This window comes from Labrus mixtus, chromosome 15 (genome assembly GCF_963584025.1).
Source record: "Labrus mixtus chromosome 15, fLabMix1.1, whole genome shotgun sequence".
NCBI classification, from domain to species: Eukaryota; Metazoa; Chordata; class Actinopteri; order Labriformes; family Labridae; genus Labrus; species Labrus mixtus.
In genome coordinates, this window is record NC_083626.1 from 23,413,912 (window position 1) to 23,435,379 (window position 21,468).

The 21,468-nt window shown below is 41.5% G+C and overlaps 1 protein-coding gene across 4 annotated transcripts; it reads right to left on the bottom strand.

Annotated features, from left to right (window-relative positions):
- Window positions 1-696: 696 nt before the first annotated feature.
- Window positions 697-19,874, bottom strand: kdm5bb (lysine demethylase 5Bb). 4 transcript variants are annotated; one of them, XM_061057810.1, is made up of 29 exons: window positions 19,466-19,874; window positions 17,960-18,037; window positions 17,391-17,513; window positions 16,043-16,213; window positions 15,484-15,540; window positions 14,527-14,682; window positions 14,278-14,371; window positions 13,826-13,944; window positions 12,965-13,015; window positions 12,527-12,685; window positions 12,263-12,382; window positions 12,005-12,163; window positions 11,141-11,322; window positions 10,871-11,033; window positions 10,618-10,737; window positions 10,321-10,515; window positions 9,961-10,142; window positions 9,692-9,816; window positions 7,959-8,109; window positions 7,698-7,812; window positions 6,880-7,235; window positions 6,044-6,182; window positions 5,773-5,952; window positions 4,204-4,365; window positions 3,598-4,083; window positions 3,419-3,503; window positions 2,314-2,522; window positions 1,971-2,225; window positions 697-1,606 (listed from the first exon to the last, which is right to left on the bottom strand). In XM_061057810.1, the coding sequence occupies exons 1-29, from the start codon at window positions 19,616-19,618 to the stop codon at window positions 1,475-1,477; spliced, it is 4,677 nt and encodes a 1,558-aa protein (XP_060913793.1). In that variant the 5' UTR covers window positions 19,619-19,874; the 3' UTR covers window positions 697-1,474. The 4 variants fall into 4 exon arrangements, with proteins under 4 accessions (XP_060913793.1, XP_060913792.1, XP_060913795.1 ...); XM_061057809.1 differs by having other exon boundaries at window positions 13,826-13,947; window positions 19,466-19,873; XM_061057812.1 differs by lacking the exon at window positions 15,484-15,540 and having other exon boundaries at window positions 19,466-19,873.
- Window positions 19,875-21,468: the final 1,594 nt, after the last annotated feature.

Sequence of the window (21,468 nt, forward strand, 5' to 3'; positions counted from 1 at the left end):
TGAATGAAGCTCTATATATTTGAAACACCAGGATTCTTTTTTTCACAATTTTAGTTACGACAAAAAGCACACACGTTTACCTCTCACAGTTAAATAAGTCCTACTGAGCTCTAAAGTTATCTAAGGGAAGTCAAGAACAGCAGCGCTTGTTTTTGGATGCAGTCATCTCAGACACTTAAAAGTTAATTGTGTTGTTAAAAAAAAGTTGGTTCACTCGTAAAAACAGGTTAATTAGTTTTCATTGTCTCGTTAAAAACAAAGGTGGATTTCTTCATTGAGAAATGAAAACTCCATCCATAAGCCGAGTCATAATGAAGTACAGCAACCTTTACAACAGTAACCTCATTAGAGCAGAAAAAAAGTCTCACTTATTAGTGTCTTAAGATGAGATATTAACCTTCAGCCTCTACTGCAGCCAGAATGTGCTCATATAAAGTCTATTACAGAGTTCATAGTGGAGACATTCAGATTATATCAGTTGAGAATTTGTTGAGTAATGCTGGCACAACGGCCTTCCTGATTTCTGACAAACATTACAAATTATGTAATGGTTTTTTTAATACCCCCCCCCAAAACACTTTGTATAACATTGAAATAAAAACAATGACATTTATACTGAACTGAACTGTAAAACCCCGTTTATGAGAACATCTCGTGGTGTCTTAGTTTAAACCGATCAAGTGAAAAAGGCGAGACTTCTCAATAGAACAAAAGGTTTTTATTCCACAATATATAAACTTGTAACATCTTCAGCTAAACCCAGGTCCTTCTCTCAGTAACGCTCTGCTGGGTTACACTCTGGGGCTCTCACCATCGCTGAAGCACCAACACAACTCAGCCAAGATCAAGCCATTTAAGTCAACTCGGACGAAAATTATTGCTCAGATAAATAAACCTATTCTACAAAAAAAAGGGGGAATAATTATATTATTAAGATGCAGGTACTAAACACTGGATTTCAAGAAAAAAAAATGCAATAGTCTTTTTTTTTTTTTTTTTTTTTAATTCTGTGGGGAAAGTGTATGAAAACCATGATTTCTGTCCCGTTAGCTCTGGTTTAACATGCAAGGAGGTTCCAGAGAGGATAATATAAACCCTCGTTACCGGGTGCGTTGTGTTGTAAGACTCCTTGGCGCTGATGTAATGGAATCCCATGCAGCACACTTCACATCCTGGTTTGTTTTTTTTTCCCATTGAGACAACCACAAACAGTTCATAAGAAGAAAGAAATATATATAATATATATATGTGTAAAAATACAAAAAAATAACTAAACATTATAGTTCTGGACAACAAGTCAAAGAGGAGATAGCACCGTTGTTACAAAAGGGGTCGGACAGACGGGACGGGACGCGGCGGTTGAGGGGGGAGTAGAAGATCAGTGACACATCCAGACTGGTGGCTCCATAAACAGACTGACGACAGGGCAGACATCTTAAGCGGTCCTTCGGGGGGAAAAAAGCATTTTCTTCATTTACTCATGTCCATCGTTCATCGTACACGTGACACAAATGTAGTCCTCCTTCTCTGCCATCTCAGCTGTAACGCCGACGCAGACTTGGTGGAACCACTGGTTACAGCTGCCGTCACACTGGACCCAATCCACCTGCAGACAAACACACACACACACAAGATGCTTTCACATAATGGATCAAAAGCTGTAACCTCTAAAAAGATAAGTGGTGCGTCATTGTCTGACTTTCTCTTTCGAGCCTGTTAAAAATGTTGTGCAGATCTGCTTCTTCATCAGCATCGTTGTTTTCATCATTTTAAGGGAAATTACATTTGACCTTTATGTGTTGCCTATATTTAATAATGATGATTCAGGTTCATGGAGTATAGAATCAATTAATGTTGTCACATTATATTTGATGAAGATTCCACATAATGAGGTCTCCCTAAAGTTAAAGGTAAATGACCCCTGAAGAGACAAAAGCAGAACATTGAGGCTTCACAGGAACTGTTCTCACCTCATCTCCCTCAGGGAGTTGACATCTCTCTGCCGGACACACTGCCATCTCCTCATCAGAGTCATCAGACTGGGAGAAGTCAGAGCGCGGTGAGGATGAGGTCGAGGTCGGCCTGCGCTGCAGGTTCTTTTTATTCATCTTCTGTCTTTTGTGAGAGTGCTTTTTGACCTTCTCCCTGTGCTCCGCATCCAAACCTTCTTTCTCCAGATGCCGCTTTGCTTTATTTTCTGAGGCCGTCACACTGTCAAAGCCATCCTGAAAATAGAGATCAAACATTAAAACTGACAAAGTGGCAGTTTTGTGCAGTACTGTGATTGGTCTATCTTGTAGAAAGAGTTTAAACCTGGTTGAGTGGCAGATTTTTTCCCTGAGAGTTGAACTGCGTGTGTTGGTCACAGTCTGCGGACTCGTCCTGTGGCGGTGACATGCATCTGTTGGTTTGCTGGCTGCTAGCTCTGTCCAATAAAACGTGGTAGAGGCTCTGGACCTCTGGTAGAGACACCTGCAGCAGGAGCCCGTCCACCATCAGTTCCTCCAGATCCTGACTCAAACCTGTCGCACGGAAGAAAACTAATCATGAGCAATAATAATCTGTACATTTTCAAGCCTTTTAACCCAGCAGTGGGAAGCAGTTCAGTTAGCGACATGATGTTGAAAGCAGCAATTAATCCAAGTTCTTGTCTGGTGCTGATCTTGAAGATAATGGGAGGACTAAAAACTTCTTCTAGTCAATTATGAGCAGTCTGAACTCAGGGAAGTGCAGAGAGTAAAAATCAGAACTCATATCTTCCACTCTGAGGTACAAGCTTCTACCGCCTAACAGATGATACCAAATCCAAAGTGAACCGTTTAAATCATTAGTGCCCACTCTAATGTTTCTTAAGGCTGTATTGGTTGTGTAAAAGCACCACAGTGTTCTCATCTTATCCTCTTCATTGTTGTTTCTTAAATGCTAATCTTGTGCATTATGGGTAATGTGCAGTTATGTATTTTTGGTTCACATTGGTAAGTGCTTTTCTCTGTTGTTGATTCTACTGTGGAGGCACCTACATGTGTTAAAGATACATTTCCCAAAGGCAAGTTTCAGTGTATTGTGTAGTATAGTTTTGTTTCATTTTGGGCTTCACAAAGCTGGGCTAAGTCACTTCAGCTAAGTTGAATTAATTTTAAAGAGAGAGACAATTGAACTCGTTTCATAATTAAAGTATGAAGGACTTCGTTCAGAGACAGCCTGTGTTAAGGCCAATTTCTGCTCATCTGCCAGGACATCCCAGAATGCTGTGTAACAAATATTTTGCGGGTTTCTGTGGTCTTAGAGCTTTTTTGGTGGAACACATTGAGCCGGGCTCATGTCAGGTTTCATGTGAAGAACCCCACTGAACAATTAGCCACGACAAACGTCTTCTCCGTTAAGTCTCTATTGCAGTTCGGAGTAGGATGACACTGACCCTGCAGCGGGATGCATCTCTGCTCGGTGTAGAAGACGGTCTGAGCATGGCTTGTCCTATTCCACTCTGGAGTCAAACATGGAGCCTGAATCAAACACATCAAATCTCAAAGTTAGCATCCGCAAACCGTTTCAACAGCTACAGAAAAAACGGCAGTAAAGAAGTATAAGAAGAATGACCTGAGAGTTGTTTTGGGTGTCGTGGCTTGCCGATGCCCAGCGGGTTAAAGTAGGAGGGGTTCCTGGTCTCTCTTCTAGTTCTGGGAGGTTACACGACTGTGAGATCAGCTGTGATTGGTGCTGCCAGTTAACTGTCCTATCTACCAGATAGTGAAGAGCGTCGCCTTCTGGCAGCCGCACTCCCACCCGCCGCAGAGACGCCAGCAGGGAGAGGACTTTGTTCATGGGGGGCTTTTCTGATCGCTGGCACTGCGGACAGAGCCATGGCTGTGTTTCACGTGAGTCTGAGGAGTCTCTGACACACACGCTGTGGAAGGCGTCCCTGCAGAGTTCACACTGTAGCATTGCACCCATGGGCGCCTTCTGACAGACACACACCTTCAGGTCCATGCTGTCGGCTGTGGGAAGGAGCTTTGACTCATTAGCTGCCCTGAGATTAGAGTAAGCCTCCATCTCCCGTACTCGCAGCTCCTCCAGAGTTGCCATCTGGTGAAAAAACACAGAGTGAGTCTGACTAACTTCCTACAGTGATGGTTCATTAATCTCATTAACTGCCATACTGGGTTTTTGTTTTTTTCTTTGCTGGCTTCGAGTAACTGCACTCACTGCAGAGGTAGAATCCTTGGTCTCTGAAAGAGCTTTCTCCACATCGCTGAGAGTGTTGAGCCGTGGCGTTTTCTTCTTGTTACTTTTAGGCGACTCTTTTCCTTTTTTTGCTTTCCTCTTTGGAGAACCCACATTTCCGACTTCACATCTTGGACACAGGACCTGTGTTGAAGAAAATAACTGTCAGGCTTTTGCATGAACCGGCCAAGACAAGTAATGACCAGAGTCCAGCAGATCTTTTTTTCTCTTCATGGTTATCTTTACACACAAATCTTTTAGTCAGAGGAGCTCACATCTGTGCAGCCTGCATATCAATACATGGCATAAAAAACATTCTATAATCAAAGCAAACAACTTCAGTCGGTTAAGAACAAGTAGCAGATTCACCCTCATGTCCAGATGTCAGATATAATATGAAAGCCCTCTTCATTAGTTTTTTGTCTAATGATGTTCAGACTTACTACTGATTTTTATGTATTTGTAAAAAATGAGTAGAGGGAGAGAAAAACATTACAAAAAAGAAGAAGGGGAAAGCGGGAGAAGATGTCTTTGCATTCATTTTACATGTTTACATTCTGTTTGTGTTGTAAGACAACAGAACAAGAAAAAAACAGTTTCCATAAAATCTGCAATATTAGTCAATTACAGACTTTATGGTTTTAATTTGACTAATAGTCACACCGGTAAGTAAGACACAGTCTGTTTTTGGACGTCTCCCAGAGACAAAAAGGTTTGAACTGTGGTCCTGTGTAACGATTTGTATAGTGTTCAGCTAAGTCCACAATGGTCAGTTTGTGTGCAGCTCTTTTAGTACGCTCTGTTTTTGCTTTGAGGAGTTTGCACTAACTACAGTACGGTAGTTGAGCTCTCAGCCTAAGGGGCAAGTTGTAAAATATACAGACCCACAGACCACGAGTCGGGCTGCCTGACTCTGCTGGTCACTTGTTGACTTTAACTGAGGAGTCTTTCAATCAAAGCAGCACTCCACAGGCTTTATTTACTGAACAGTAAACCACTGTTTCCTTTCTGCAGGATCATGACCTCATGACGGAGAAAAGATGTTCAAAGGTGACGCTGCCGGCCTCGTCATGTTTCCCAGCACAGCTTGCAAAACAAGATGAATTTGGGACACATTTTCAATCTCCCATCAGGCGGCGTGCTGTGGGTGATGGTGTCAGCTGCACTCGTGTCAGCATTTTATACTGGTATATTGGTCACACCCGTATATATAGGACACAGAAAACTTTTTAGATGAAAACATGTTAAGTGCTTCTTATACTCAAGATTTTATGGTATTTTAACCTGCCTCATTAAGACTGCATGTCTACATGTATGAGTCTGTCATTCACAAGCTGCTGTGCTGCTAATAAAATCTGTATCCTTTTACCAGGACTTTGTTAACTACAGCCATGAACCATTTGTTACCACATTTAATTGAGCTGCAAATAGTTGATCAATGCCTAATATTAACATTTGTCTTTTTTTACAATCACACAACTCCTGAAACATTTCAAGAGTTTATACCTAGTGGACTTATTTACTCTTTCTAAATCATTTGTGAGATTTTACCTCCAGTAAGGTGAGGGTGGAGTCTTTGGGAAGGAAAGTTGCAGCTGCAGATTCCTTCCATTCTTGCACTTCTACCGTTAAAGACTCGAGCCGGTCTAAAGGCTCCAGGTGGACTTGGATGGCTTGTCCTCTCAGCACCATATCAGAAAGGCTGTCAATCATCAGGACACAGCCACTGGCCTGAAAAATAACATTATTTCAGGGTTAGAACACAAACCCAATGAATCCAAACAGAGAATAGGCCATTAGTTGTCCAAGTGGTTGTGTTAACCTGAAGCTCCTCGGCTTCCTGAAGCCACTCTTGTGCTTTTCTGATGGAGTCTTTCAGGAGGAGACAGTTTGGGAGGTAAGCGGGGATGGCAGAAGCCTTTTCAGCAGCAGCACTAAGAGTTTCTATGGAGTGTGGAGGTCTGTGGTGTGCAGAAAAGAAAAACACATTAGAAACTGAAGGTAATAAAGCAGGACAATAACGCATCAATAACAACATCAACACTTTCAACGTGATCAGTGTGTGGTGCAAAGAAAACTCGAAATGTTTTAAAAACTACGACTCTTAAAATGGATTCATCTTGAGAATTGTTGAAAATCTTTCTAATATGATAGAAAGAACTACAAATATTTTCTGAGTCAAGCTTCAAAGCTGCAGTAAACTAAGCATGGTAGAGGAGGGTAAGCTTTAAAAATATGGATTAATTGAAGCTCCTGTTGAAATCTTTGTTCTCTGCCTTTGGAGAAAGAAAAGATGCATGTTCCTGACAGCCATGCCATTAGACCTTTTGAAAAAGCACTTGTGACAGTTAATACTGAACAGCAGTGAGAACCAGTGGAATGACGGCAGAACTAAACGTGATGCTCACTTTTTGTTGATCTTGTTGAATATTCTAGCAGCAGCATTTTGCACTAGCTGTAATTAAATGAAGCAAAATCAGGCGCACTGATGTTTTATAACATTTATCATTTACAATCAGTGCAAACACCCTGACATGAGGATACAGCTACGATACAGTGACACAAAGTACTAAGAAATAATACATCTTTGTTTGGATGTTTTACCACCCTGTTGCTCAGAGGCTCACATCATCACAGATCAGTCAGTGCTGCCCTCACCTGGCTTTAAGCAGGCTGCTCGCCTTGTCCTCCCAGTGCTCCGACACAGTGAGCAGCTCCTGCAGGCGGGCCATGGCTTTCTCCACTAACGGATGGGGCTCCAGGCCGACTCCCTGGTCGATGAGCCTCCTCATGGTCTCCAGAGTCAGGGTGGCAGGCTGAGCGCTGGCCTGCTGAACCCCCTCCAGCCAGCGTGCCTGCTCCAGCCGCACCCGGAGACGAGGCAGCTCTGGGAGCTCCACGTCAAAGTCGAAGCTGACGTCCAGCAGGCTCTGGATCTCAGCCACGCTGGGGACTTTGTCTGCCAGGACCTTCTCACTGTGCTGCTGGAAGTCTTCGATGCGATTCAAGAGGTCCTACAGAGAGACATGAATCCAGGCATGCAGGGAGTTAGAATAAACGCCTTCACATACTTCAAACTATGTCTTTGTGTAAAGTCTGTGAGAATATTCTGTTGTGATTGAAAGTATGTGCCTAACACTCGTTGGTTGATACTGTGTATACGTTTAATGATATGTAGCATTGATTTTAGGGGTGTGTGTTTACTTTACTAAAAGGTTAAACATCATCACCCTCGCTAGTCAACAGCAGAATGAATAAATAGTTGATTAAACAAATTAATATTTTTATATGTTGGCTCTCGATGCTTGTCAAATGTTATGGTCAAGGTGATGCCAGTCTCTCACTGTGAAGTGAAAATGTGAACTGGCATCTACAGATGATTTCAGGGGCAGCCTGTCCTGAACATTTTTCAGGAGAGCAAACGTGAAAAAGGCTTTTGTGAGATTACATCATGCATCCATCCTCAACCATCTTACCTTCAACAGGGGGGCTTGAGGGAGACTGCAGGAGAGGTTATACAGCTGCCTTACAAATGAACTCAGCTCCTCCACAGTCAGCTGGCTGCATGATTTCCCGTTCCCACAGCGATACCTGAGGGAGAGAGTACGCTGATTTAAGAATGTGAACTCCATTAAAGGCACTAATAAGATTTCCTGACTTTAAGAAACACATTGGGAAATGTGAAGACAGCTAATCTATAAACTCATCAGTTGTAGTAAGAGTGTGTTCATTCCTACCTGGTCTGCCTCTTTCCATTGAGAAGCTGCTGTGCCACAGAGGCACACTTCTCTGCATCCTGCGTGACCATACGTAGCCGACGCAGCAGGTCGTTGTCAGGGAACAGTTTGGACTCAGACGCAGCAAGAAGAGAGCGAAACACTGGCAGACCTGAGGAGAGAACGTCAGATGAATAGGAGGCAGACACATGATGCAAATAACTGGCTTCTACCCGTTGTTCATCCTTTCTTTTTTTCAGTGAAGATCAGTTATTGGTTATAGTTAACTGACATCACTGTCAGTTATTTCCCCATTCATGCAGAGTAAAAGTGTCTGAGTGATTTGTTTATATGCTGACGGCCAAGCTTCATCATTCAGCTGCAGCATAGCGGGTGATGTAGGATTACTCAACAGAAAGCTTCAAATCATACTTGAAATATTTGGTTGTATTAAAATGTAAATATTTACTCAGTCTTAGGAGTAGGGTTGTCACAGTTCTTAATACTTTTATACCATTCGTTTAAAACAATGTGATCGATGCTATTTATATAATAAATAGTACCATAAGGGCAAAACCTTATTTTAAAAACCAAAAACTTTTAGTCATATTTTTAAATCAAAGCTGCATTCAAACACAGAGTGGCGACTTAATTGCACAAATTCAATGCCAACATATTTGTGTAATTTAGACAGTGTGCGGGAGTAAGTTTGCAATTTTCAGTAAAAAAAAACAACAACAAGACTTTACCCAAAATTGGGTGCCTCTCAGCTCTGTTTTAGTTGCCATGGTAACAGGAAATCAATATTGTTGGATCCTTTGACTTGTATCATACTCAAGTTTAAGATTCTGGTCTTGTGACAGCACTACTTCGGAGCAGAAAAACAGGACTGTATGCGTTTTGCATGTTTTGCTTTACACTGGCACAGTCAATAACAACTTTGCATACTGAGGAGGAAATGTGGCTGAGGTGAGCAGAGGGAAGCAGAAAGAAGAAGAGACACTGTGGCTGCATCATGTGATCAACCAGGACAAAAGATGGCAAACGATGGTGTCATATACGTTTTTTTTTTACTGCTGCAGCTGGAATATTTTTGAACTGCTGCTGAGAGAGTTGGATCAGGTTAGAGATAAAGTGTTACACGACTCACTGAACTGTACACTATACAGTTGTTCATCACACAATTCACTTCGGTCGGAGATATATGAGCATATTTATTCCTGAGTTGTACATCCTTATATCCTTTCCTAGCTTCTTCTCCTCGCCTCTTAAGTCTCTCCAACATGAAATGGAAGCGGAGGATGCGACACACAGTAAGAGTGGAGGGGACTGGCATTTAACTGAATGCGACATCTGTGTCCTGGAGCTGTCATTTTAGAACAACATCAATTAAAGACGATGTGTGGCACAGCTTCATCGTCTGTCTTATGTTTTGTTATAGTCTACTACTTTACAGCCACTGTCAGATTAGCAGAACAGTTTCATGAAAACGGCAACATTACTTTTATTTGATTCTAAACGAGGCACAATATGCTGTTGGTTCTCTGCATGCGTCACACACACTAAAGAGCTCCCTACAGACAAAAATGTATCAACTAAACCATTCGAAATCATTAAAAAACAAAATGCAAAGTGTTCTAACAGCTAAAACATGGCTGCATGGGAAAAGAAGACTTACTTTTACCCGGCAGAGTTTTTTTTAGCAGAGAGCTTGTATTATTCTTTTTGTTTGCTAATCTGGAATTACATTTTACCTTTTTTCTTTTCCAGTTTAGCCTCTAGAGTCTCTGTGACGAGGGCAGACCAGTCATCGTACAGCTCAGACTGGTGCTTCACAGCATTCATCATGGGGAACAAGTCATCCAGTGTGTATCTGTAGCTGCAGACAGAAGAGAAACAGACATTCAAATGGACTGGAGCTGCAGAGAGTTTCAGTAATGAATGACATTTTCATAGACACACAGTATTTATGTATACATGCCATGTTAACAGAGGTTAAAAAATGAACTCCAGAGGGACCTACTTCAGTGTGTAGTTTGTGACAGGGCAGGAGCAGAGGTCAGTGATGTGGTGCAGACAGACCAGTACTCCAGAGTTACAGGAGCAGGTGATGGCAGACAGGTAGCAGGTGGTCCTGCACTTGGCACACTGCCGCTCGTCATCCTGGAGGTGATCATATTTGGCCTCCTTGCAAAGAAACACGCCCTGAAGGGGTAGGACAACAGAAAAAGGTGTTAAGGGAGAAAATCAAGAAGAGATGACAACATGTGCTTGTGTTGTTCACACATGGAAGTGTAGTAGAGAAAGCATGCTAAATAGAAAATCAATACAATACAAAACAAAACATCATGTTGTATTGATATGGTTATGGGGACTATCCTACCATCTTCTTCACTTTCTCCCTCAATATCTTCTCCTCTCGGATCATGGAGACCATGTCTTTGTGCACAGATGATGCCAGGACCACATCGAGTGTGTCCGCTTTGGAGGCCATGTTGCACACCATCTCGTCATGGGAGAACACATTGTACCGGTGCAGCATACGGTAGTGGTCCACACACTGCCTGCCCATTGACATCTGGAGTTCCACAGAGGAAAGGAAAGGGTTAAAATGGCAGTTCTTGTTGTGTTTTATTAAGTCACAGTAATAACACGACACAAATAAAGAAGGGATATATACCCAGTCCACGGTGCAGAAGTTGACCGCCTCGGCAAAGTTGAAGCCCTGGTTGAAGCCGCTGTGGTAGGCTCTTGGAAATGTGATGACAAACTCACCAGCACACTGGTTTGTTCTGTAAATCTGAAAGACAGGAGAGACAAAGAATATGATTAATGTTCCTGTTAAAGAGTCTAGCTGTCCGTCTGTAAACTTCAGCTGTGCATTACTGCAGATAATAGACAGTGAAGATTATTGCATAAGAAACAAAACCTACTGGGACCCCGTGGGCCATTAGGGTGTTGGGGTTCATGATGGTGACCAGCTGGTGCAGCAGGTCAGGCTGTGACTCAAACAGCTCCGGGGCCAGTTTCCTCATCACCTCCTCCAACTGTTCTGCTGCAAAACCAGGAGCTCCGTACCAGGTTTTGGGCTCTCCCCTGGTGCACAAGATATAAAAATAAGATGTAGGTTGAAATGAAACAAACACGATAAGGTCTGAGGCCTGATGCTAGCCATCAGATCACTTTTTTTCTATATTAAGTACCAGTGCAGGTAGTTGATGGAGTAGCTCCAGTGATCCTCAATGTGCCAGCAGAAAGAGGAGAAGCACATGCCCACATAAAGCCACGGCAGCGTCATCCCACAGATGTCAGCTGTCACATGAGTCAGCACAGAAGGTTTCATCATTGCCAGGTTGTTCAGGTTCCAGCCACACTTGAGGTATTTCTGCAAAACAAAGAACAATAAAAAGATAATTTATTGTTTACAGCTTATAAACACAAGAGACCAATAAGTGAAAGACACATAATCCAACACAGGAACATGTCCTATAGATCACAATACAGCAAAACAAAAATCATCCCTAATAAGGGTGCTGATGGCCGAGCAGTTAGGCCCTGTATACGAAGCAGGCGGACCAGGAATCCAATCTGCAGCTCTTTGGATGCTTATCATTACCCCCCGACTTTGGCCCATCGTTATGCCTCAAGGGCATTTACATCGTCAGCATGACGTAACAGGGCTTAAAAGTCCCACTTTGAACTGGAAATGTAAAAAGGGATAAACAATGGCTGAAAGGTAGGGTCTCAAATAATTGACGAGTGTGTTTTTGTGCTTGATTTGGAGCAGTTTGTTCCTGTTGTATGACAGTGAGTGTGCTGAAATGGCATGAAGAACAGTAGAGGAGGGTGGGTTCTATGATAATGAGGCATTACAGTGCAAAGTATAGCTCTTATAATAAGGGTGTATGCAGTCTGCTACAGAATGTTTTTATGTTCAAATCAATGATAACATCTCTGTGATGTATTTCAATCTATTTTATTCTGCTACGGATGGACAAAACGTGTCAGAAATAAAGTTAAACTATGCATGCATCCACAGTTGGCGGTTGCTTTTCTTGCGGGCATACCTCATCAGCTGGGGAAACCTTAAATTTCCCGTTTGGAATGGGGAAGCCGCTCCCAAACTCCTTTGAGGCGATATCAGCTCCATACTCGACAGTAACATCCTCTTCAATGGCTCCAACCAAACGCCAGAACTCTTTCTCCACCAGCTCTGTGGGCACCATCTGTTAACAAACACATGAAGGAGACATTTAGGTCAGATCTAAAATACTCACTGTGAGAAAGAATCACCAGATTCATCCTGAAAAACGTTTTCTACTTACATGAACAGGCATGTTGAAGTAATCAGATTTAAATGCATCAGCCATTTGTCCGAATGCACGCAGGGAATAGTCTCTGTACGCTTGTTCAAAGCCGAACGCCTCGTGAGGTTTGTTGCATTCCTGAGGGGAAGTTAGAAAAAAAAAAAATACATCAGTGATGAGTAGACGGACTTGTTGTTCTCGTCGTTTGGATAACTTGCAGAGCCCAATACTCCAGAGACAATTTTGCATCACATCGAAAGAGGCATCACAGTTAGTCCTCACCTGAGCCAGACACTTGGGGCACCGCCAGTCTCCTTTGGGGACGTCGTGCAGAGGAGGGATCAGGCAGAAGGTGTGGTAGCTGTCGTCACAGCCGTCACACAGCAACAGACGGTCTTCTTCTCCCCCGCTGCCACACACCAGACACACAACCAGATCCACCTGAGAACAAAGGGCATTTTTCATCAACTTGTTTCGGAGTCATGATGACTGAAAAAAGCTTTGAAGGAACCAGAATTTCCAAAAAATACTTGAAGATTGATTCTTTTAAAAGTGGAAACTCTAATGAAAGTGAAAGTGATGATTTTCTTTCACAGGTTGTCTAACATTAAGCCCCTTTTACACTTCACATCTTAATTACACTGGTACATACTCAAGAAGAGGTTTAATACACTTTATTTACACTTAACCACAAATGTGCGCCCGCTTTGGACATATTACCTGGTATGTGATTGTTTCTGTAGGAATCACTGGAGCCATTTTTCCTTGTTGCTTTAATGAGACAGAGAACAAACGGCTTATTACAAGGTCATTTTCTTTTTTTTGTTGCAGAAACTTTAGCTGCTGGTTATCACAAGCAGAGAGGATTCATATGAGGGTCACTTCAGGGATGAAGGAGATTAGACTACAATAACCTCTTATCATTGTCACACTTAGGGCAGGAGTGAAGATTACACAGGGCGAGAAAGCGGGCCGTTTTACTTCTGGCTAGTCTGCATCTCAAACCACTTCCTGAGGCGGTTTGAGCACTCACTTTCACTCGGTCTTACTGTAAATGCATCTACACTTAGTTTGCTTTCGATCAAATGGCAGACCAATCCACGCATTAAGTGAAGGGTCTCAACTTCTAATTCTGCATATCATTTTTGTTTCTGGGTTATGAAAGTGTTGATCTGCTGCAAAACACCATGTTCCCTTATTTCTTTCACTTTGTATCTCCTGTTGCTGTGATACATATGAGACAGAGCTATCATTCAATGTACGGACAAGACCTCATCCTTTATGTTGACATGACAATAACAACTGTATCAAAATGATCTCTGTGACAATATATCATCTGAAATGTAGATATCATCACAGGCCTTATTCCTCCTGTAAATACTTCTTATTTTTCTATGTATTTCTATTTGTGTAACTGCTATGAAGGACTACTTTTAACGATAAACAATTAAAGCTGAGCTTGTACTTCAGATGATGCATTCAGCCAACAACCAGCGTATTCATTTCCGGTTTAGAAATGTGGTCTCTCATGAAGCTCAACTCATCTGAAGAGGCAATAAAAGAAGAGAGGCGTCTACTCACCGGACTCGGAGGGACGGGAGCGACGTATTTCTTGTAGCGCGACTTGGGTTTCTCTGCTTCAATTACTGGTTCTTTACTTTCAACTGGTTCCTGTTTCACTGGGATGGGAATCTCTTTCTCTGCTGCAGGAGACATTTCTTACATCAGTACCAAGCATTGGACTTAAAAGTGCTTCTATATTAGACACAGTTGATTTTAACCCCCCCAGTATCTTTAAAATGATTATAATAACATTTAATAACAAATATAAAAGGAGCCTCTGAATATAGAGCTTACTATAAGCTCCATATTGGCATTATTCAATGTTTCTTAATAGACAAATGTTTGTCAACAGTTAGCACTTCCCCTATGAATCTATACACACAGAAATGCTCAAAGTTCAAATGGTTACAGTTGTGTTACAGTGAAAGTATGATGTAAGTGTTTGTTCACGTTGGGAGGTGGAGTCTGACCTGGTTCCTGCTTGGCCACAAAAGAACCCATCCTGCGCCTCAGGTTGGGCTTGTTATCCCCGGGCTCACCTGGTTCAGTCTTCACACAGGTAGCCTGCAGACAAAGTGAGGCGTCAAACTGCAGGCAACATTAAAACCACTTAATTGGCAATGGGAGTGTAAACAAATAAAAAGAATAGTAAACAATGCAAGAGCTCATCGAAGCCAGCTCGAGTCAGGTGTTTGACATTCTTCAACAACAACACCCACCTCACACTTCATGCGCTTGGCTCTGCGAGCAACGGGACAGGGTTCGGGGGTCTGGGCGGGCTGCCTCTGAGCCTGGTCCTGCAGCTTGTGCTCTTTTGTGTCCACACTCTCAACACTTTCTGCAGTCTCCACCGACTTGACTGGCTTCTGAACGCACTGCAGGAGAGAGCATGTTTATCAAAACCACAGCTCACCAGCTACAAAATCATCAGAGGGCCTCAATGAATAAATCCCCGTATGCTGACACGGGGCAATCAGCAAGAGATCGTAAGTCTAAGTGTCTACAACAGGAAGTGGAAATGTTCAGTGGGGTACGTTAAAAAAATTAAAAGGATCTCCTTATGGTTACAATTTCAGTTCTCAGCAACAAAACAAATTAACGGGACGATATGTCACAAAAGTGTTGGGAGCTACAAAACATGGGTAAACAACAGGACCATACTCTCTGTAAGACAATATATAGTATAAACTATTCACACAGCTGACGTGGCCATAAGAGTGTGGTTAGTTGCAGTGTTCAGCCCAAACAGGGAGCTCTGAAATTGAAGAGCAACATGCCAATGAGACGTCCAAGGACAGATAAGAGCCAAAAGAAGGGCATACAAGCAGTGAATATCAAAGTTTCAGGAGTTGTGTGTGAGTTGGTTGTTTTTCAAATTAAAGTAGCTTTTGGGAGGGAGAGAAAAAAAGAGAAAATCTACTGAAAGAAAAGGAAGTCTTAAAATGAAGATGTCAACATCGTTTGACTTGTAGAGTTGCAGATCATTCCTTTGAGGTTATCCTTTCATTATAAAAGTGGTTAATGACTGACCTAAGAAGGGGTTTCATTCACAACCCCACATCGGCAAATATACCGACAACAAGAGGCTGCGCTAACAGCGTACTGTCCAGCAAAAGATTAACATGCAGTTTGTTAATTATGAGGCCGAGCGGCTTCTGACCGTGACACAAACATACCTGTTCAAGTTCAGGATCAGCCTCCAAACGCATCAGTTTGGAAGCTGCCTCTGGTGCCTGAGGCAAGAGAGAGCTTGGGTAATTAAACAATTTAGAGTGACCTGTCCAGGAGGTCACGCAGCACCAATCCAACAACAGCGGATAAAGCTCTCCCGCAACATGTTTTGAACAATTAGGGTGCCAAAGCTTCTAAACGACATGGCGAGGCACCAGATCACATTAGTAGACTTTTCAAAAGAAACAGATACACGGTGTAAACAAAACTTTGAATTCTACATTTAAATAAAGAAAACACACGTTGAAGTGACAGCCCAACACACGACATGCATATCCTAATAATGCTTCATTTATCTTAAAGGTCTTAATGGAATCCATCCTGCCTTCAACTCTTTGACAGGGCTCTATGAAACAACTGTTTAAAAATAATTAGCGTTATTTTTTTTATTTCAAATGATAAAACAGGCAGAAATAAAATGCCTATTTAAGCATTATTAGGGTTTGTATAGCAGATGAGTCACACACTGTTTGGCCGTCATATTGAACAATGTGTCCAACTCACCAGCAGGTTTGCTCCGCTTTGAAACAGGTTGTAGGGATAGAGCGTTTTCTCATAATGCCCTCGCAGGTGTGAGCCGACAGCTTTGCCAGGAGCGAATCCCATTTGCATTGCAATCTTAGTCCATCGCCTGTCCCGACACACGATATCAAATCCACCCTCCTCTGCTACCAGCTGAAATGACACGGGTTAAAGTAATGGTGAGTTATTTCACCTCATTTTAAGGTTTCTATAAATGTACACTCACCTGCCACTTTATTTAAAAAATACCCATATAGAAAGAAATGTCTAATACAACAGGTTTGCAAAACAAATTCTGCTTTTGGGACTAAAAACTACCGGGTGGTGCTTTCACACTTGCAATTAATTCCTGAAAACTTCCTGGAATGTTTGGAGTGAGCTGAATGTGTGAACAAAAACAGATTACATTTTCACTTGACTTTTCCTGCCAGCTCCCTAGCAGATTTTTTTTTGCGTGAAGTCGGGGTGAGTTGATGTGTGAACACAGCAGGAAATATTCAGGAAAATTCACTTAATGTAAGTGCCCATGGAACAGCGCCACAACATACAGACTGTACGCACGTGACCAGTGCGGTCTCCATGCACAAAATGAAAAGCTTCATTATGTATTCTGTTTGCCAACATCTTTCTTCTCTTCTCTTAAATATGATTTTTTTGGACGGGCCTTTTTATGCCTTTATTACAGAGACAGGACTGCCCAGGCTGCCAACTATGAGAACTGAATCCCCTGTACATGGGGCTTGCAAACTGACCACTAGGCCACCGACGCCCCATGTTCTTCTCCACTCTTTTGTTAATGTGTGGAATTACACATAGCACTGATATAAAGGCAAATTATCACATTATAGTCGGACTCTGTTGCTTTGTGCGCCACTTCCACGATGTCTTGTTTCCTGAGATCTTGAACTTGAACTTTCCAGGTGTTCATGTGTGAAAACGGCTTGTCAGACAGGTATTAATTAAGCTACAGCTTTGTCGTTAAGGTTGTACTTTGTTGTGTTTACAGTGAACATTACTAACATTATATTATTATTTATCCTCTCCATATACAGACACACACGTGAGGGGGGGGCAGAATATTTTAAACACCGTTTAAGAGATTACTTTCCAGTGCAACATCACCACCAACTTCAACAACACGCAAAGATTCAGATCTATTAACTTTCAAACTGTCAAGAAAAATGAAAAATGACAAACATTGTAAAAGCAGAACATTCAGGGCAAAGCTGTTGTACTGGGTCGTATGAGACTGTACAGGTGTAAGGCGGTCCTAGTGAGGCAGACATGAAGTGTACGTGAAAAGCAGTACTGAGTGATGTTAATATCCAACCTTATTCAGCTTATATAAATCCAAAATCTTCCTCTCCACGTGAGGAATCTTGAGGGCACATCCCTGCAAATCCCAAAATTTGGCAATCTGGTCCAAGAAGTTGAGCTTGACTCTGGTCTGTGCCTGGGAAAATGAACAATAAATGACGACACTGGGCTATAAATAGATTTAGTCGAAGGAAATTAACTGAGAAAAGGAATTGAAGGAATTCATTGAAAACCAACACAATCTCTGGGGAACACTGCAATGGAACACATTTATTTGAGACAGGGGAATATTTCCCCAAGAAAATTAGGAAAAGAATCCTGTTGATTAAGATAAACAACATCCATCCATGGTTTCATGTCTTATAATTTAACCTTTGGAACAAGTATTAATGAGTTATTATGTGTTTGTATAACACTCTCACTTGAGGTTATTCATCACTGTTTGTTGTTATCATGAGCACGGGCTGCATCGACAGTAAAATGAGGTCAAAATTAAATCAAATCAATGTCCATTTTATGAAATGACTTCATTAGTCAAACATAGATACAGTCATGTAATGATCACTGATTCAATCCACTCACCTCCAGTTCATTGAGCCTCTGGATCCGTGGAACAAAGTGAAGTCTGTCAACATCACAAGCAAACGGAGGCTGCCAGCCCTAAACAGCAACACAAATACACACAAAGGCATCAGAAGGTCATCACAGACAAATACGTCGCATGGATAGTTTTTTTAGTCGGCAGTTTTAACAGGTTTCAGTTTCACATTGATCTTTTTTGTTTACCAGGTCTACTTTCTGTCAATTCAAAATGGTGTCCTTGTGAAAATTGTGTTTCAAAAGATCTGACCCAAATTTTAGAAATGTTCAGATTCTTTACCAATGGTGACATCAGCAAACTAAAATAGTCAGTTAAAAATGTCTACGGCTATCTTAAACATGTTTTATCTAATTTTGGAACCAAGTTTGTGCCATAGAGGCAAAAGACCTCAGCTGATACTGCAGGAATACTGTGATCCTCTTTAATTTACATCTCACAACACTCATCAATAATCTTGCAAATATAACACATGATCCTGTATTTACCAAAAAGGTAATATCCAGAGACCCAAGTTCTTGTGTTAAGTCAGTAGCCAACATCCCCCACTGGCACACAAAATGGCCAGATGGAAGACTCACTCACCAGCACAGCTTACCACAAAGCCAACATGGAGGACAACACCCTACAACACAGGCTCATACATGAGCAGTAGCTCATCTATAATACATTTTAAGTATAACAACCTGCAAAACAACTGAACTGCTGTGTCAAATCACGGGTTAAAAAGACAACTTCCAAGAGTCAAAACTCCCTTTTTAACACTTAAAAGTGGACTATAAGGTTCAATAACAGTGTGTGCTTCTAGTCCCATCGTGGGGTCATTTATCTTATAATCCATCTATATCTAACCCATCTGATAGAACACACTGTTCAACAATAATCATCATAACAAACAGTTAGGAGTGATGGGTCACAAGCACACTGAGTGACCCAACTGCATCATGATGCTACTCAACAAATAATCCATAATTAACGTCAACTGCAGGGCTTTTCCTGACTTTTAAGGACGAAGAGGACCACAAAGCTTCAACAACCGTGTTTATTTCACGTTTTATTATCATTTACCACACACCAGAGAGGCTTCCGCATTGCCACCTATTTGTCAAAGCGTCAATTATGACAGGTTGGGTTGGTGAGCTACCAGCTAGCGTTAGCATGCTACTTGTGCTAAGTGGCCCATTGATCGGGACCATTAAGGCTTTGTTGACAATCTGCGAACCACGGTTATATTTCGCTTCTAAGACGCGGACACGGTCTTTACTAAAGCCAAGTAGTGTAAAGTTAACACAAAAAAAAAAAAGAACGACTACGGTGAGGGTAATAAAGGGGGGGAATAGGTTGCTAAGCTGTGGCAGCACAAAGAATGAACATAGCCGTGAATCCGCCATGTTGAACAGTCCCTTTAAATCCCGAAGCGCTTGGACCGTCTAACCGCCGACTCAACGGTCGAGCATCAGTGTTTTTTATTATCGTTTTCTCGCACTTACCGGAGGCGGTCGGACTTTGCAAATGCCAGTTTTCTCGGCGATTGGACGGATCTTGTTGATGAAGGCAAACGGGTCTTTGAATTCTTCCCAGCTGGGCTCGAAGACCGGGCACTCCGGAGGAGGCTTGAACTCGTCCGGCCGAGGCTGGCTCATCGTGTCGGACCGACCCGGCGGCGGTGGCGGCGGCGGCTCGGACAGAAGAGAGGTCACTCACTTTGTTAAAAAAGTAAAAAATAAAAAAAAAAGTGTTGATTTAATTTAAAATCCCGTTTGTTCGCCGTCAGACTCGATGGCAGTCGGTCGTCATCAACACGATATGAGGCAGCTTACACACATACAGCCTACAAACACTCTCTCTCACACACACACACACACAGCCACTGAAACACACATCCATGCACAGAGAGGAGAATGTTCCAAGGCAGTGAGCACGTCCGCTGAAGAAACTAGACACCACTCAGGTCCCATTAGTGCGTGTGGGATTTCTCTTTTGGTAACGTCTCAAAATGCTGTTAGAGAGACACATGATTTTGATTTCAGGCAATTTTATACTGATATAAATCTGCTGACTATTGTTTGTATTATGTTCACTTTATTTGGCTGTCTACTCGCCGTTATATTGCATAGTTTCTGCTTATAACATGTCTACACTCATGCACTTTAACTTATGTCAATACTGTCCATTTGTAACTCTGTTTTTGCACATTTACATTTAATCTTCCATATTTAATTTACAACCATTTACGACTCTGTTTTTGCACATTTACATTCAATCTTCCACATTTAATCTTCCTATTTAAGACTAGTAATGCTTAGTTAAATCCTGGTTGTATATATTAACATTCTTAGTTTTGATATTTTTAGTACTTATTTACTTTGTATTTAATATTATATTGTGTTTAGATTTGCTAACATTGTGGGTTTTTTTTTTTACTCATATTGTGTGTTGGATAACCTGCTGCTGTAACGCCACAATTTCCCAGTTTGGGATCAATAAAGTAATTCTATTCTATTACTACCCATGTTATATAAAGACACCATATTGTTGGATTTGAATAGTGCCTATTGTTAGGGTTAGATTGTGAGAGTTTTAATCATTGTTAGATTTTTTTTTTTTTAATCCTTATTAGACCTTAGTCACTACAGGATCCATACATGGATTGAGCCTTTTATAATTCTGGATAAAACATGTATATAGAAGGCTTTTTCTTTGGTGTGCTTTGCTGATTTGTGGCAATAATCATCCAAGATTGTGACTATAGGTCTGTGTGCATCCATTTTGCCACTAAATGTATTTGAAATAATTTGTAGCATACTTAGTTTTTGATTGATTGTAGGCCACTTTATGTCCACCACTGACTGCAGTCCAAATATTAATCTGGAATTAATGAATAGCCTTATATTGAAAATAATACACCCAAGGTTAATGTATTGGAGTCTAATACATTAACCTTGGGTGTATTATTTTCCAGACAGTCTAATAATTAGACTTAGGTTTGGCTTGACTCTAACTGTGGTGGATATTCCAACATTTAACTACACTACTGGGCTTGACTAAGTCTTATAGATAGAAATGTTTAATGTTAATGAAACACTTGTGTGTGTTTTTTTGCAGATAAAGAAGCGATTATAATGGCTGCTCCTCAGTCTTTATCCTATAGCTCGGCTCTATACATTTGTAAAGAGAAGTTGAAATGTTCTTGTCATTTTCCAATTCGTCACTAAATCTGATATGTAACAACATGGACACTTGCTATGCATCGTGTTTTTAAGTCACCTTTCACGTCTTTGAGAACTGTTTTATGTTTACGCTTGTGCGGATGAATATAAGGTGACACCTTAACGGCTACCGGGACTCATTTTTTAAATAGCCATTCCGTGCAGTTTGATTGGATGCTCTTCACGAACGTTTTGTAACATCTGCAGATGTATATTCTATAACCGGAGGTTTATTGTCTCTCAAACTCATGTTTAAAGAAGTTCAAGGTAATAAAACAACTTCA